This window comes from Cololabis saira, chromosome 9 (assembly GCF_033807715.1).
Source record: "Cololabis saira isolate AMF1-May2022 chromosome 9, fColSai1.1, whole genome shotgun sequence".
NCBI classification, from domain to species: Eukaryota; Metazoa; Chordata; class Actinopteri; order Beloniformes; family Belonidae; genus Cololabis; species Cololabis saira.
The window spans coordinates 10,019,724-10,036,690 of NC_084595.1; the positions used below are offsets into that span (position 1 = coordinate 10,019,724).

The window sequence follows — 16,967 nt, forward strand, 5'->3', positions numbered from 1 at the left end:
ATTTCCTTCTTTCTTTCTTTCTTTCTGGCTCATTTCTTTCTTTCTTTCTTTCTTTCTTTCTTTCTTTCTTTCTTTCTTTCTGGCTCATTTCCTTCTTTCTTTCTTTCTTTCTGGCTCATTTCCTTCTTTCTTTCTTTCTTTCTTTCTTTCTGGCTCATTTCCTTCTTTCTTTCTTTCTTTCTTTCTGGCTCATTTCCTTCTTTCTTTCTTTCTTTCTTTCTGGCTCATTTCCTTCTTTCTTTCTTTCTTTTTGGCTCATTTCCTTCTTTCTTTCTTTCTTTCTGGCTCATTTCTTTCTTTCTTTTTTCTTTCTTTCTTTCTTTCTTTCTTTCTTTCTTTCTGGCTCATTTCTTTCTTTCTTTCTGGCTCATTTCTTTCTTTCTTTCTTTCTTTCTTTCTTTCTGGCTCATTTCTTTCTTTCTTTCTTTCTGGCTCATTTCTTTCTTTCTTTTTTTCTTTTTGGCTCATTTCTTTCTTTCTTTCTTTCTTTCTTTCTTTCTTTCTTTCTTTCTTTCAGGCTCATTTCCTTCCTTCCTTCCTTCCTTCCTTCCTTCCTTCCTTCCTTCCTTCCTTCCTTCCTTCCTTCCTTCACGTACGTTGTGACGACCTCACCCAGCGCTTTCAGCCCTTCCAGGAGCTCAACATGCGAGCCCCGAGAGGGTTCAACTTGGTGACCGTCGACAACAAGGACATGCTGCTGGCCGCCAGCTTCAAGGGCAACACCCTGGCCTACCAGCACCTGGTGGTGGATCTCAGTGCCAAATGAACCTGTTCCACAGCTGAAGCTAGGGATGGGCGGTATGGACTAAAAAATGTATCACGATCATTTCTGGCATTTATCCCGATAACGATAAAAATGACGATAAAAAAAATACCAATTCAACTCCACCTTTGTAACTATAAATCTATCTCGCTCTCAGATCCGCCATGTTTGTTACACAAAAACATCATCAACGGGAATTTATCCTTTTTTCTTTCTTTCTTTCTGGCTCATTTCTTTCTTTCTTTCTTTCTTTCTTTCTTTCTTTCTTTCTTTCTTTCTTTCTTTCTTTCTTTCTTTCTTTCTTTCTTTCTTTCTTTCTGGCTCATTTCTTTCTTTCTTTCTTTCTTTCTTTCTTTCTTCTTTCTTTCTTTCTTTCTTTCTTTCTTTCTTTCTTTCTTTCTTTCTTTCTTTCTTTCTGGCTCATTTCTTTTTCTTTCTGGCTCATTTCTTTCTTTCTTTCTTTCTTTCTTTCTCTTTCTTTCTTTATTTCTTTCTGGCTCATTTCTTTCTTTCTTTCTTTCTTTCTTTCTTTCTTTCTTTCTTTCTTTCTTTCTTTCTTTCTTTCTTTCTTTCTTTCTCTTTCTTTCTTTCTTTCTTTCTTTCTGGCTCATTTCTTTCTTTCTTTCTTTCTTTCTTTCTGGCTCATTTCTTTTTCTTTCTGGCTCATTTCTTTCTTTCTTTCTTTCTCTTTCTTTCTTTCTTTCTTTATTTCTTTCTGGCTCATTTCCTTCTTTCTTTCTTTCTGGTTCATTTCTTTCTTTCTTTCTTTCTTTCTTTCTTTCTTTCTTTCTTTCTTTTTGGCTCATTTCTTTTTCTTTCTGGCTCATTTCTTTTTCTTTCTGGCTCATTTCTTTCTTTCTTTCTGGCTCATTTCTTTCTTTCTTTTTTTCTTTTTGGCTCATTTCTTTCTTTCTTTCTTTCTTTCTTTCTTTCTTTCTTTCTTTCTTTCTTTCTTTCTTTCTTTCTTTCTTTCTTTCTTTCTTTCTTTCAGGCTCATTTCCTTCCTTCCTTCCTTCCTTCCTTCCTTCCTTCCTTCCTTCCTTCCTTCCTTCCTTCCTTCCTTCCTTCCTTCCTTCCTTCATGTACGTTGTGCGTGGATTTAACGCAGAACCATAAATCAGCTTTACACAAAAACGTCATCAATGGGAATTTATCGTTTTTACCACGAGATGACAAATTCTTACCGTGGGGAACTTTTTTGACGGTAAATCGTGAACGGTAAAATATCGCCCATTCCTAGCTGAATCACAGATCTCATTATCTTAAAAAATGTGCCAAATAAAAGTCATAAAATGATAAAGCCATGTAACTGAAAGTTTCATGTTTCCTTTAATGCTATAAGTTAGACAGCTAATTTAGTGATCGTTTGATCTCATTGTCATGTACTCTACCTTAACATTTTATTGGAATGATGTACTAACTACCAGGCCAGTGTGTCGTGTCGCTGCTGCATCACCAGTTCTGCTCAACTACTGCTGAAACCATGTTGTTCACGGACCTTTTTGTGTGTTCTGCATCGTACTTAATTAACATGAAAATGATGTGCACGTGCATTCATTGAACTATTCCCTAGTTCAGACTGACTATTGTAACTAGGAAGAAAAACCAGATATGATTTGTAAGCTGTATGCCGAACTGAGAACCATTTTGCATGGGACTGTTTAACGATAGAAAAAATACATAATGAATTTCTTTATTGAGATATGTTTGAATCTGTTCAGGATTGAATATTTGTTCTGCAAAAACCGCAGTGGACAAGCGATAGCATGATCAGAAATAAACTTTTAAGACAGAAACACACTGGAGTACACACACTTATGCAAATTATTATTGATTTATTTGTGTTGAAATTGAAAAAATATGTTCCTTGATTTTGTTGTAAATTTGTGATATGTGACATAAAATAATAATCACTGGGGGTCCTACATGAGACTCATTTGGATATGTGGCAAAATGAGAGAATCTAAGATTACAGGATTTATTTTTTAAAATAAAAAAGTTCTGCTTCTGCCCCAAACTGTGCACAAACTGTGCAGAGGCACTTCAGCCACAGGTAATAATTGCTGTAAATAAGCCTGATAATGTGCCAGTCAATGAACTGGGCAGGTTTGGTTTCTCCTCCACATTTCCATTATAAAAGCTGCCTTCAGGATCAATCATTTCCCATCATAATGTCTCCTTTCATGTGTATGCAGATGATCTACAAATGTAATAACCAATCACGCCTAGTTCATCAAGCATCCTGGGGTCGATCCACAGATGAGCAGATGACACTAAACTCTGGCCGTCTCAGTAAAACTGAATGCTTGGTATTTGCTCCTTCCAAGCATCTCCACTAGTACAGAGGTGTCAAAAGTATTCACATTCATTACTCAGGTAGAAGTATAGATACTAGAGTTTAAAAATACTCCTGTAGAAGTTGAAGTATCAACTCAAGTTTTTTACTCAAGTAAAAGTATAAAAGTACTGGTTTCAAAACTACTTAAAGTATAAAAGTAAAAGTAATGTAAGGGGGAAAAAAGCCATTAAGGACAAAATCCATTGAACATGAATGCATCTTAGTATAATGCAAATATATTAAAGAACCATATATGTGTACTATTGAGCATTAACATGTGTTTCAGAGAGCAGCAGATATGATGACTAGTTGCCTATAAGTATTGTAATGGTGCAAAAAGTCAAACTTCAGAGGCATGTTATCATTTATCCTAACCTTTATTGGAATGTACATCCAAGTTTAGTTGCAGGAATCTGAGGGAACGGATGTAAGAACAAAACTGGACAAGAACATCTGTGCCTAAATGGCCTAAAAGAAATAGAATATAGAATAGAAATAGAAATTAAAATAATAAAAGGCTTGCAATATTTCAGTTGATTTGTAATGAATCCAGAATGTATGACATTTTTGCATTACAGAAAATAAAGAACTTTATCACAATATTGTAATTTTCTGAGACAGTCCTGTATGTTGACTTGTAAAACCCTAAATGGTTGAATATTCTGCATTATTGACGGTGATTTCTAAGGGGGCGTGGTTAAATATCTCACACATGCGCATATAAGGCGCAAATGTGAGACTCGTGAGCAAAACTGTGGATTCGCTTGATTTGTTCTCGGGTCGTCTGCAGGGGCGGAGACTCGCTGTTTACCCTTGCAGCGGCGCGTTTGTCCCCGCCCCTCCGCGCGGGCCTGAGTCCTAAAGCGAGCAGCGATTGTTGTTGACATGTCGTTAGCTCGGGACGTTTATGAAACCATGCAGCAGTGATGGCGGCTCCGCCGAGCTGACGTTGCCATAGCACCAAAACAAGCTCTTCATCTCCCTCTTCCACTCAGTAACACACGGGTTTAACCCTGGTCGGGGTCGGGATGTCTCGGGGTTCGGACATGGACCTCCCGCCCGACTGGGAGGACGACGAGCGCATGAACTTTCTGTTCTCAGACTTCAGGGAGAACCGGGACGTGGACTCCACGGACTGGGACAGTAAGATGGGGTTCTGGACGGGCCTGGTGGTCCGGAGCTGCAGGACCAGGGGGACGGTGAGACTGGACCTGCAGGAGCTGAACCAGACCTTCAGGAGGAAGGACCGGTCCCCGCTGGGGCTGCAGACCGTCCTGACGGACATGGCCAGGTAAACACACCTTTACCTGTCCAGGTACCAGCTCACCTGTCCTCTAGAACAGTGGTCCTCAACCTTTTTTCAGTGATGTGTGTGAAATAATTTTTCAACCAAGTACCCCCTAACCAGCGCAAAGCACTTTTGGTTGTAAAAAAGACCTAAAACAGAGCACTGTGCCATCAGTAACTGATTTATTAAACATAAAAATATTGCTGCTACGCTTCAACCACGACTCCATCGTTGGTCCAAGTGATTGACAGGTGAAGCCAGGTGATTGACAGGTTAGGTGGAACCATCCTGGTGTGGGGATACTCTGCGGTTTCAGGATGATAAGTTGAATAGTCTACTCCTAAAGATAAAATTCATTTTATGAATTTAGACTTATATTTTCCTCAATTATTTATGAAATATTTATTTCTAAAGGATTTTTGCATGGATGCTACTTTTTAAATATATGTATATTTTTAAATCTCACGTACCCCCTGTAGTGCCTTCACGTACCCCCATTTGAGAACCACTGCTCTAGTCCATGTCCAGGTACACGCACACCTGTGCAGGTGCAAACTAGTCCTCACAGCTACATGGCTGGTAATCAATCCAGATTCAAATGTACGGTAAGCTTCACGTGAATTTGAGCGGAGATATTGTTAATTTTCCAAAAACTTTTTGAATTTACTCCTTGCAAATATTCTTCTCTTAAGATCTACATATATCCTGTAGGCAGATTGAAGCAATTTGAATATATATATATATATATATATATATATATATATATATATATATATATATATATATATATATATATATATATATAATTATTATGTGTGTAACCTTATGACAAGATCACCAACAGTAAGAAGCAGTCAGTCAGGTGAGTTAAATATAAAAATAATTATTTTATTACAAAGTCAGAGTAATGACAGAAAAAGAGGATTTCATAGAAAACAAAACAAGAAAAACATTTTGCTACACAACAAAAGAAAGGAAACAAACAAGATATTTAGATACCACTAATGACCAGAACTCTGAAGTGCAATAGTGCTTTGAGGTTCCCAGACTCACTAGGTTCAGTAAACAAACATCACAAGGTGCTCAAGCTCGGTCTGAATAGACACAGTGGACTGGAGCAGCCTACTTATCCACGACTCCTGCAGACACAAAGACCCACTTAAATATATACCATTTGCCAGGGATGCATATACATTTGCATTTACATAAATACACCACTTGGCTGGTGCACACTCCCCTCAGTACGGTGCACTAGTTTACACACACTTCACACTGGGAAACAGGACCTCGGTCTGGCTTCTTACTGTTCAACCAAAACATATCAAAGCATCAACTCTGAATCAGTGTCAAAAATACCACACTGAAACAAGGAAAACAACAGCTTAACAATAAAACAAAACAGGAACCTTCACATTAAAAAGAAGTACCTGCTGCATACCGGCAACTACCCCGTCAGTGAAACTGCACGGCCGACAACAGTGACCTGAAGAAAGTTTTATATTACGTTCAGGTTGCCTAATTCTCTAAGCCCCGCCCAAGCTCACACTTATTATTAAAACTACACACATCACAAAGAAAGAATTACTCACACAACGCTGCTGCACCCAACGCCTCAAGGTGAAAGTGTTTCTTTTTCCTCGGGCCCGCCCGGTGTCGCAGGAATTTATGCCCTGCCTCAAACATTAGTCCTCACAGGTACATGGCAGTGGGACTAAATACAGGATTGTCTCAGAAAATTAGAATATTGTGATAAAGTTCTTTATTTTCTGTAATGCAATTACAAAAACAAAAATGTCATACATTCTGGATTCATTACAAATCAACTAAAATATTGCAAGCCTTTTATTATTTTAATATTGCTGATTATGGTTTACATTTTAAGATTAAGATTCCCAGAATATTCAAATTTTTTTAGATAGGATATTTGAGTTTTCTTAAGCTGTAAGCCATGATCAGCAATATTAAAATAATAAAAGGCTTTCAATATTTCAGTTGATTTGTAATGAATCCAGAATGTATGACATTTTTTGCATTACAGAAAATAAAGGACTTTATCACAATATTCTTATTTTCTGAGACAGTCCTGTATACTTAATTTCATATAAATCCTTTGGCATGACATTCTCTCCACAATAATTGTATTTATTACATTTACAATAAAGAAGGCCACTGAAATGCAGAACTGTCAATAACAGACATCCACACATTAGTCAACACATGATGAGCCATCAGTGCAGTTCTCTTGAGAAATGAAAAACATTTATTGTGGTGAAATGTGGTAACATCTGTGCCACATCTGTGCCGGCGCTGCAGCCTCATCACTGATTGTTTTTGTCCTCTCGGCAGGTGTGGACGGATCCAGAGGGAGTCCGACTTCGCCGCCAGCGTGGACTGTGGCTGGGTGTCCTGGAGCGTGGGCCTGCTGCTGGTCAAGCCGCTCAAGTGGACCTTCTCCACGCTGCTGGGGAGCAGCCGGGTGCCGCTGCACGAGTCCTTCGTGGTCATTGAACTGGTGAAGGTTTGTGGATTCAGTCTGTCCAGTGGACTCCTGCAGCCACAGGGACTCCTTTTCTTTCATATTTCTGTTATACTTTTAACACACACACACAAAATATCACGTCTTATTATAAATTAGCAAAGTGGAAAGTTGTCCTTTGGTCAGACAAATCAAAATTTGAGATTTTTCTTTATTTTTATTCCAAACCATGAACACTGCATCCTGTAGACCAGGGGTCGGCAACCCAAAATGTGTAAAGAGCCATATTGGACCAAAAACACCAAAAAGCAAATATGTCTGGAGCCGCAAAAAAAAAAAGTCTTGTATAAGCCTTAGAATGAAGGCAACACATGCTGCATGTTTCTATATTAGTTATAACTGGGGGAAGATTTTTTTTCATTATGCACTTCGAGAAAAAAGTCGAAATGTCAAGATTAATGTTGAAGTACAATCTTGAGAAAAAAGTTGAAATGTCGAGGAAATAATCAAAATTTCGTGAAAAAAGTCGAAATGTTGAGAAAAAAGTCAAAATGTCCAGAAAAAGTCAAATTTCGAGAAATAGTCAAAATTTCGAGAAAAAAGTCGAGATTAATGTTGAAGTACAATCTCAGGAAAAAAGTCGAAATGTCGAGAAAAAGTCAAAATATTGAGGAAAAAAAGTCAAAATTTTGAGAAAAAAGTCAAAATGTCCAGATTAAAAAGGAAAGGAAAAAAAGAGAAAAAAAAAGAAAAAAAGAAGAAAAAAGAGAAAAGAAGAGGAAAAAAAGAAGAAAAAAGAGAAAAGAAGAGGAAAAAAAGAAGAAAAAATTTAAAAAAGTCAAACATTTTTGAAAAAACTCCAGGGAGCCACTAGGACGGCGCTAAAGAGCTGCATGCGACTCTAGGGCCGCGGGTTGCCGACCCCTGCTCTAGACTAAAGAGAATAGGAAGCATCTGGTTTATTGTTACCACCCAGCTCTGATCATCAAATTGATTGATAACACACCAGGAAAGGAAACATTAAAGCTGAAGCGTATAGACGGGTCTTAAAGCCAAAAATTCTCCCATCTTTCCATTTTATTCAGGGAGGGCCTTGCTCAACCATCCTTTACAATCCTTTACACACACACACAGGTTTGTTGTAGAGGAGTCCTTTCATCAACTGAAAACATTTTGAACAATTTAGTTTAAGCAAGAAGATCCAGAACTGTCGAACAGCCTGAATCAGATATCAGATGTCCAGCAACTGGTCTCCATGGCAACCAGATGTAAACGGCCTGTTGATAGCAGAGAGGACGTAAACATCAGACTGTGACATTGTTTTTGAGATGTGCTCCTGCCTTCATATTTAAAGTTACGTAATGTTTTTGTCTTTATGATGATACATTTTCATAGCGTAAACATTTTGAATCAAATAAGGGTTTTATGGTATTTGCAAATCACTGCGTTCTGTTTTTCTATATCATCTTTTATGAACTCGTGTTGTACATTTGAGTAACAGATTGATTTAAGGAAGAAAAAGAAAAAGGGTTTTATATACTGGTTTACGGTTAGATGCGGTTTGTTCTGAAACCTGCTGAATAGTTTCACTTTCACATGTTTTCAGTTGTGCAAAATCACGTTATTTTGGTAGTTGCTAGATACGCATTTGAGTTTGGTTTTTGGTTGGTTTTCCAGGAGAAAGCAGCAGAGTTACTCAGGGTCTACCAGAGCAGTGAACTTTCCAATTGCTCCATCGTGTCATTTCAAGAGCTCAGCGGCCTCTGCTCTGACATCTGTGCTGACGAGAGCACCCTGTGCATGGCTCTGCTGCAGCTGCAGAAGGACAAACAAGTCATCGTGGCCATGCATGAGGGAGAGAAGGTAAATCAGGATTTGTTTGCCACTTTATTAAAAAAAAAAAAAAAAAAAAAAAAAAAAGCTTGAGACCTTTTGTACAAGTAAAGCCTGTCCTTGTGTGTTTTCTTGCAGATTGTTAAATTTTGTCAGCCTGGACAGAAGTGCGTGTCCCCCCCCGGTGATGTGGACATCGGCATCTACCAGCTGCAGCGCAGTGAGAAACTGCTGGGAGAGAGGGTGAAGAAGCTGGGCCTGGAGGCGGACAGGTAAGGGATGGATGTACACAGGGAGGAACCATCACGAGAAATACTTGGAAAGAAGACTTTACTCGCCATTAGTTAAGACAGAAACATGTGTCCAGTAGGGATGGGAATTGATAAGATTTTTCCAATTCTGATTCCATTTTCGATTCTGTTTAACGATTCGATTCTTTAACGATTCTCTTATCGATTCTCATTTGGAAAAAAGGAGAACAAACAGGTCGATTAGCATCAACTTTGTTTTATATCTTTGAACAAAAAAAATACAAGTGAGGTCTTAAGACGCTCCCAGCCTTGGGCTCCTCTATTTGTTTTGAAAATAAATATAAAATAATAATAATAAAATAAATATTCTTCTGTAGAAATTAACTAAATACAACAAATGATTCTGTGACAATTACACAAGAATGTCCAGTATGTTCAACATTTTTGCATGTTGCTAGTGTTTCCTACCTTTGTTGAAATGTCCACATTGCAAGTCGTCCTTTTTGGTAAAATGTAACCAAACTTTTGAGCGTTTATGCCGCTTTGTCGCCATGTTTTCCTTACGCAACGTGCGTGGTGACATCATTTGCGCCCACTGGAATCGATGAGGGAATCGTTTGCAAAAAAGGCAAACGATTCCAAGGAATTGAAACACTGGGAACCGGTTCTCAACAAGAACTGGTTCTCGATTCCCATCCCTAGTGTCCAGTTTTGTTTTGTTAGGATTTTATTGTTCTCATTGTGAAATAGTCCATGTGGGTCTTAAGACATTAAACTCCAGGCACTGAATTACATCAGATCAAAAAGACTAACCTTGTGATTTTATTCTAATGTGGCATAATGTGACACTTTCTGCATTCAGGTGCAAAGAGGAAGCAAGAAGTCTGTTGAAGGACGGGAAGAAGTCACATGTAATAACATTATTAAAATGAACCTAAAGCTCGTTTGTTTCCCAGAAGAATACCTCCTGACGGTCAGTTTACTTGTCTGTCTCCTCCAACCGCCTCACAGGCACTCAGGTGTTTGAGAAGCCGCAAGAGGGTGGAAAAGAGAGCAGACGGCCTGTTCGCCAACCTGGAGACAATCAGGGGGATCCTGGACAGAATAGCCCAGTCCCAGACTGATAAGATGGTAAGAGCTGCTCACAGAACCGAATAACTGGGCTCAGCTGTACTGATCAGATGTTTGGAATGAAGAGTGTGTCCATGTCTGCAGGTCATGCAGGCCTATCAGGCGGGGGTGGCGGCGCTGAGGCTGTCTCTTAAAGACGTGACTGTGGAGCATGCGGAGAGTCTTGTGGATCAAATACAAGAGGTGCATGTCTATTTTAGAGGCAGGGAACTGTTTGTTTAGCTACTTCAACGGACTTTTACATCTTTCTCTCTGTTTTTCCTTTCATGTAACCAGTTGTGTGACACACAAGACGACGTGAACCAAACTATTTCCGGTGCTGTGCCGACTGGAGGTATGCCATTCTGCGAGTGTCTCGTCTTTGCTTTGCTGCTTCAGAAAACATAGGAGATAGTAGGGCTGGGCGATATGGACCAAAAGTCATATCTCGATACTTTTTAAGCTGAATGGCGATACCTGATATATATCGATATTTTTTCCGTGACGTAATTGGGGTTTCCCTCAAAGCATTATAGCATAGCATCTCTGTTAGCTTCATTTTTTTCTGAGGCAAACCCTGACCCCCCCGTCAGTTTTAATACAAAGCCTCGTGCCAAATGTCACACAGGTTCCTTTATTATCAGAGGTCTGCACAATATGAAAAAAGGATAAAACAAATGAAACAAAACTAAACTGCCTACATATATAGAATAAAAATTGTTCTTGAATTAAATAAAACAAATAATATCTCTTTCCTGCATAACAAAAATACACACAGCAATTAATTTAAAATACACTGTGCAATTAACACAATGTGGACAGTAACAGGCAGACTTTCCCACTTGGTTGACAGTTGTGCAAATAACAAAACATTTGTGCAAATCTCAAATAAAACATGTAAATAGTGCATCTCTTCGTGCAAATCTCAAATAACTACAACAAGCCAACTACTGTACATTTTACAGATTTTGTGCCAGGAAAACTAACCTGTCAACACTGTCAGGTTTCAGCACACAAAGGTACTTTTCTCCCAGCGAGAGGGGTCAGTGTTGATGTACAGTCAATTTGTCGCAAAATAAGCTATATCGATATAAACGATATTGTCTCGTGCCATATCGCGTTTGAAAATATATCGATATATATTAAAATCTCGATATATCGCCCAGCCCTGGCAAAGAGTTCAGTTTTTGACGTTTCTTTGTCTGCAGACGAAGACATGGATGAGTTGGAGGACGAGCTGAAGTCTTTGCTGGATGAGTCGAGGCCAGACTACTCGTCGCGTTTACCTGCAGTCCCAACCAACAGCCTGGACGCGTTCCTCAGTTCCCTGCCTGCGGTTCCCCAGAGCCGCCTGGACCCCACCACGCAGCAGCTGGAAGCAGAGCTGAGTCAGTTAACTCTGTCAGACGCAGGTCCGCAGGTTCACATGTCTACGTTTAACTCTGTGTTGTACGGTTTTGGAGTGACGCGTGGTCCCATCTCTTTGTTCAGACTCTCGTCGGGAGAAAACGTCGCCAGTCAAGATGTTCAAGCTGACACAGTAACGGCACAAACAACACAGTTCCTGTCTGAAGATCTTCAGCAGCGTATCAAGACAAACTCTATGGTGATAAATATACGGGAATACATGTTTATAGATTAAAAAAGAAGCAATAAACTGCTAAATAATTGGATGACTGAAAAAAGAAAAAGTTGAAAAAAGGCTATATATATATATATATATATATATAACTATATATATATATATATATATATATATATATATATATATATATATATACACATATATAATAAAATATTTTAGTCTGTTATCACAATAAAGGTTTTTAATTTCTCAACAGAACTGCACTGATGGCTCATGTGTTGACTGATGTGTGTATGTCTGTTATTGACGGTTCTGCATTTAAGTGGCCTTCTTTATTGTAAATTTAATAAATAAAATGATTGTGGAGAGAATGTCATGCCAAATGATTTATATGGACTTAAGTATATTCAGTCCACTGCCATGTACCTGTGAGGAATAATAAACCACTCATTAGTTTTACCAAATATGTTTTGTCAAAATAAAATGTATTTTAATCTTTTGTTGGTGGTGTCTTTTGAAATGATGAGAATATGCATCCTGACTTGTCATGAAGCCGGGTTAATCGTTCTTTTACTTTTATTTCAACAGATTTTATTGCACTTATGAGTTTAAGTAATTAATAACTTCTTGTAGATTTATTTGCAACAGACACAACTGCATTTTCTGTTTCAGTATTACTGAAAACTAATATATGTATATGTATATATATATATATATATATATATATATATATATATATATATATATATGTGTGTGTGTGTGTGTGTGTGTATATATATATATGTGTGTGTATATATGTGTATATATATATATATTAGTCTGAGAAATATTCTCTTTTTTTTACCTTGTCTGCACACATATTAATGGTTGATACCATTCCGGTACAAACCTAAGGCATATATATGTGCATTATTACTATATTTAATATATATACATATATATACGCAGGAATGAGGAATATTTTCAAAGAGTGAATTCAAAAAGTTTTTGGAAACTTAACAATAAACAATATCTCCGCTCAAATTCACGTGAAGCTTACCGTACATTTGAATCTGGAAATGATTACGAAACAATGACTTCAGTGCAGTATCTTCACTTAGATGTGATGTTTGGCATGCTGAGCACTTTAAAATGGATTTATCTAAAAACTATCTTATTACTGGTTTTTACTTTAGTATTAGGGAAGCAAGATTCATGTTTCATTGCAGCAAATATTTCATTATTATCATAATTATTGTTGACAGAGAAAGAAATAATAAATATAATAATAAAGCCCCTTTTGAAGTGATGAAAAATGATAATGTTTTTTCACTTTCTCTCATAGATTTGTTTGTTTTAATGTTATATATGTTATATATCTATTTGGGAGCATTTGCAATGAGGCGTTCACAGTGGACTTGCAGTCCAATGGAGCCACCTGGTGGCTGGACCGGGAACTGCACCTGACCAGGCGCAGCTTTGCCACATGTGCGTCATCAGTATTTTTAGTAACAGTTAACTAGAAGAGGTGGAGGTGGAGGAGGACCACGGGTATCCGGATGTTGATCTGAAGAGACTGAACTGTAAATGCATGACTCAGGAGGCTACAGGGATTAAATGTTCCAATAGAAAAAGAAGTAGAACAATAAAAAAAAGTGCAACCCTGCGAGACTGGGCTCTCACAGTTTGCAGTGTGTAGGCAGTCACTGCAGTGATAGAAGCATAAATCAGATAATTCATAATGTCAAGGTGTGTGTGAGATGCGGTAATGCTTCTGGGTTTTTCTTCCATTCTGCAGCAGGCAGGTTGTGTGGATCAATGTTATTGATGAACAGCACTTTTTCAAAATATCACTGTTTGGTGCCGGTGTGGCGTCTCCCAGCACAGCTCCATTACTTCCCATCAAACAGCTAAAATAATACATTTAACTACATCTGTGCTCTCTCTTGCTGCCTCAATAACGAAAGCGACAGAAACCAGATATAGTCTCTGTTAGTGAATGACTTGATATTTCCCCTTGGGGGATAAAGTCATCTATCTATCTGTATGAGATCATAAAACAGTTTTTTTCTGTATTTCAGAAACCTAGTTGCAGCAAGAGGGTCATGTTAGTATTAATGATCGACATATCCTAGGTATTTAAACGTCCATATTCTCTGAAGCACTGGTGGGGGAGGACGAGTGGTTGCACTCAGTACTCGAGTTGTAAAAGAAAATCAGGGGGGATGGTGGATTTTATCATATGGGGACAGATAATTTGTGCTGATTCCAAATAATATAATATATTACAAATAATAGCACTGACCAAAACATCTGCAGAAATACTGCAGGAATGACATAGCAGCAGTTAAATGCAGCCTTCTGTAAGCTTTAAATATCCACTGGGCTTACATCAAATACATCAAAACACAACAATAAAAAACAGTTTTCTGAACTTATCAATATGACTCTGTCCTTCACAGGATAAGTAACATGGATCACTGCAAAAACTCAAAATCTTAACAAGAATATTTGTCTTATTTTGTAGTTAAAATGTCTCATTTTAGTAAAAAAAATATCATTACACTTAAAACAAGACTCATCACTGGAAAAAAACAACAATTTTCACCTGTTTCAAGTACATTTTCACTTAAAATTAGCAGACAAGTCTGCCATTGGAACAAGATTTTTTTGCTTGGAATAAGAAGATAAATCTTGTTCCACTGGCAGATTTTTCTAATTATTTCAAGTGAAAATTGACTTGAAACAGGTGAAAATTGTCAAATAAGTTATTTTTCTGGTGATGACTCTAAATGTTGAAATAGCAGTAAAACCACATTCATTGATGAAATGACATAAGGGATGGAAAGGGGGGATGGCAGTTTTACACCGTTTTTATTTCAGGGGGGATGATTTGGACCGTTTTTATTTCAGGGGGGATGCCATCCCCCCTCATCCCCCCTCAACTCCAGTACTGGTTGCACTCGACTGTCATGTCTGTATGTCAGAACCAACTTCAGCTACTGGTCTTGAGATTCTGTCCGTTTCGTCCACCTGGTCTTTACACAGTTTCTCTCTGACGTCTCAGACTCTACAAAAATAAAATAAAATCTTTATATAGTGTTGAGTACAAGCAGTCAGTATTATGGGAGACTTTAACACTGATACACTGGAGGTACTAAAGCTAAAGTCTGAGTCCTTATGTTTAAAGGGTTTGAAAGAGCTGTTGCAAATCATCTAGTCAACTACTTAAATAGAAAGGATTTTTTTGAAGAGTTTCAGTCAGGATTCAGATCACATCATAATACAGATAACATTACCAACATGGCAGTGTGGTATAACCAGTACTGGAGTTGAGGGGGGATGAGGGGGGATGGCATCCCCCCCTGCAATAAAAACGGTCAAAAACTGCCATCCCCCTTTCCATCCCTTATGTCATTTCATTAATGAATGTGGTTTTACTGCTATTTCAACATTTAGAGTCATCACCAGAAAAATAACACCAGAAAAATAACTAATTTGACAATTTTCACCTGTTTCAAGTAAATTTTCACTTGAAATAAGTAGAAAAATCTGCCAGTGGAACAAGATTTATCTTCTTATTACAAGCAAAAAAATGTTGTTCCACTGGCAGATTTTTCTACTTATTTCAAGTGAAAATCTACTTGAAACAGGTGGAAATTATTGTTTTTTCCAGTGATTAGTCTTGTTTTAAGTGTAATGAGATTCTTTTTTACTAAAATGAGACATTTTAACTAGAAATAAGACAAATATTCTTGTTAAGATTTTGAGTTTTTGCAGTGATCCATGTTACTTATCCTGTGAAGGACAGAGTCATATTGATAAGTTCAGAAAACTGTTTTTTATTGTTGTGTTTTGATGTATTTGATGTAAGCCCAGTGGATATTTAAAGCTTACAGAAGGCTGCATTTAACTGCTGCTATGTCATTCCTGCAGTATTTCTGCAGGTGTTTTGGTCAGTGCTATTATTTGTAATATATAATATTATTTGTAATCAGCACAAATGATCTGTCCCCATATGATAAAATCCACCATCCCCCCTGATTTCTTTTTTACAACTCGAGTACTGGGTATAACCTTCCCTTGTTATCAACCCCACCCATCCACTGAGCCAGCTGAGACCTGGAGATGTGAGTGACATGCAGCCAGATCATGTGGTGGGAGAATAAGAAGAGTTGGCAAGATTTAATACAGTGGATTGTTTTTCTAAATTGGCATGACATGAATTCACAATGAATGAATGGGTTATCAGGAAAGCTGGTCCTGATCGCCGCCCTCTCATCCAGGCGTACAGCGGACTGATAGAGAACATCCTCACTGTCTGGTACAGTAACGCCACAGAGGCCGAGAGTAATGAGGATCAGAGGGACAAACCTTCCTTCCATGGACCCATGTATGAGGACGGAGAGCATCATCAGAGACTCACTCCACCCAGCTCACTCCGGGACATCAACGCTGCACATACGAGCTGAGAGACGCCTTTTTAACAGCTTCTTCCATCCACAGTCAGATTGATGGTGGAAAAATATTACTGATGTGTGTCTCAATGTGCAGTACAGCTGTCATCTCTTCTTCTTTCTGCTCCCTTTCATTCACAATTTAGGAACATTTGTGTTTATATTAAATTGTTTATTGTTTTAAGATAAGATAAGAGATAAGATAATCCTTTATTTTCTCCCTCAGTGGGGAAACTTACTTTGTTGGCAGCAGTACACTTAGCACACACATGCAGGGGAGGGGTAAAAGAGACTAAAAAGTTAAAAATAAAAAAATATATATAATTACAAAATATGAGCAGTATATACAGTAGATTGAAAGAAAAGAAAAAAAGCAGGTAGAGTGTGTGTGAGGTAGACAGGCAGATATTGCGCATATGATATTGCACATCTTGTTATGTTATTGCACAAGTTATTTTTATTTTATCAATGAATGAAATAAAGAATAAATATATAAATAAATAATCTCTTTTCACAACACAGCAACAGTATATTGTTGTACTTATTTAACATTTGTTAGTACTTGTATTTAAATTTCCGTGGACATACTACCACCTTTTTTTATATCTTATATTTCTTATAAAGTGTATTTTCTCATAAACTCCTGATTCTAAGAGAGCTCTGCACCAGAATACCAATGTGTCTGGACTGTTGGTTTATGCACAAATGGCAAATAAAAAATCCTTGAACCTGATGTAGGAATTATAATTACAATGTAAAGTGCTTGAAACTGACAAAAGTAATGATAAATAGTGAACTGAAAACAAGGTCTTGATTTTGAATGATTGTGGTTTAAGAGAATCATTAAATAAATTATTTTTTTTAAATCAACTGACCTTGAGAAAGGA

The 16,967-nt window shown here is 37.6% G+C and overlaps 1 protein-coding gene across 2 annotated transcripts; it reads left to right on the plus strand.

Annotated features, from left to right (window-relative positions):
- The first annotated feature begins 3,977 nt into the window (after positions 1-3,977).
- On the plus strand, positions 3,978-11,751 carry chmp7 (charged multivesicular body protein 7). 2 transcript variants are annotated; one of them, XM_061729833.1, is made up of 10 exons: positions 3,978-4,392; positions 6,736-6,907; positions 8,543-8,728; positions 8,837-8,970; positions 9,812-9,860; positions 9,961-10,080; positions 10,165-10,263; positions 10,357-10,414; positions 11,268-11,447; positions 11,551-11,751. In XM_061729833.1, the coding sequence occupies exons 1-10, from the start codon at positions 4,130-4,132 to the stop codon at positions 11,601-11,603; spliced, it is 1,314 nt and encodes a 437-aa protein (XP_061585817.1). In that variant the 5' UTR covers positions 3,978-4,129; the 3' UTR covers positions 11,604-11,751. The 2 variants fall into 2 exon arrangements, with proteins under 2 accessions (XP_061585817.1, XP_061585816.1); XM_061729832.1 differs by having other exon boundaries at positions 3,979-4,392; positions 11,268-11,471.
- The last annotated feature ends 5,216 nt before the right edge of the window (positions 11,752-16,967 follow it).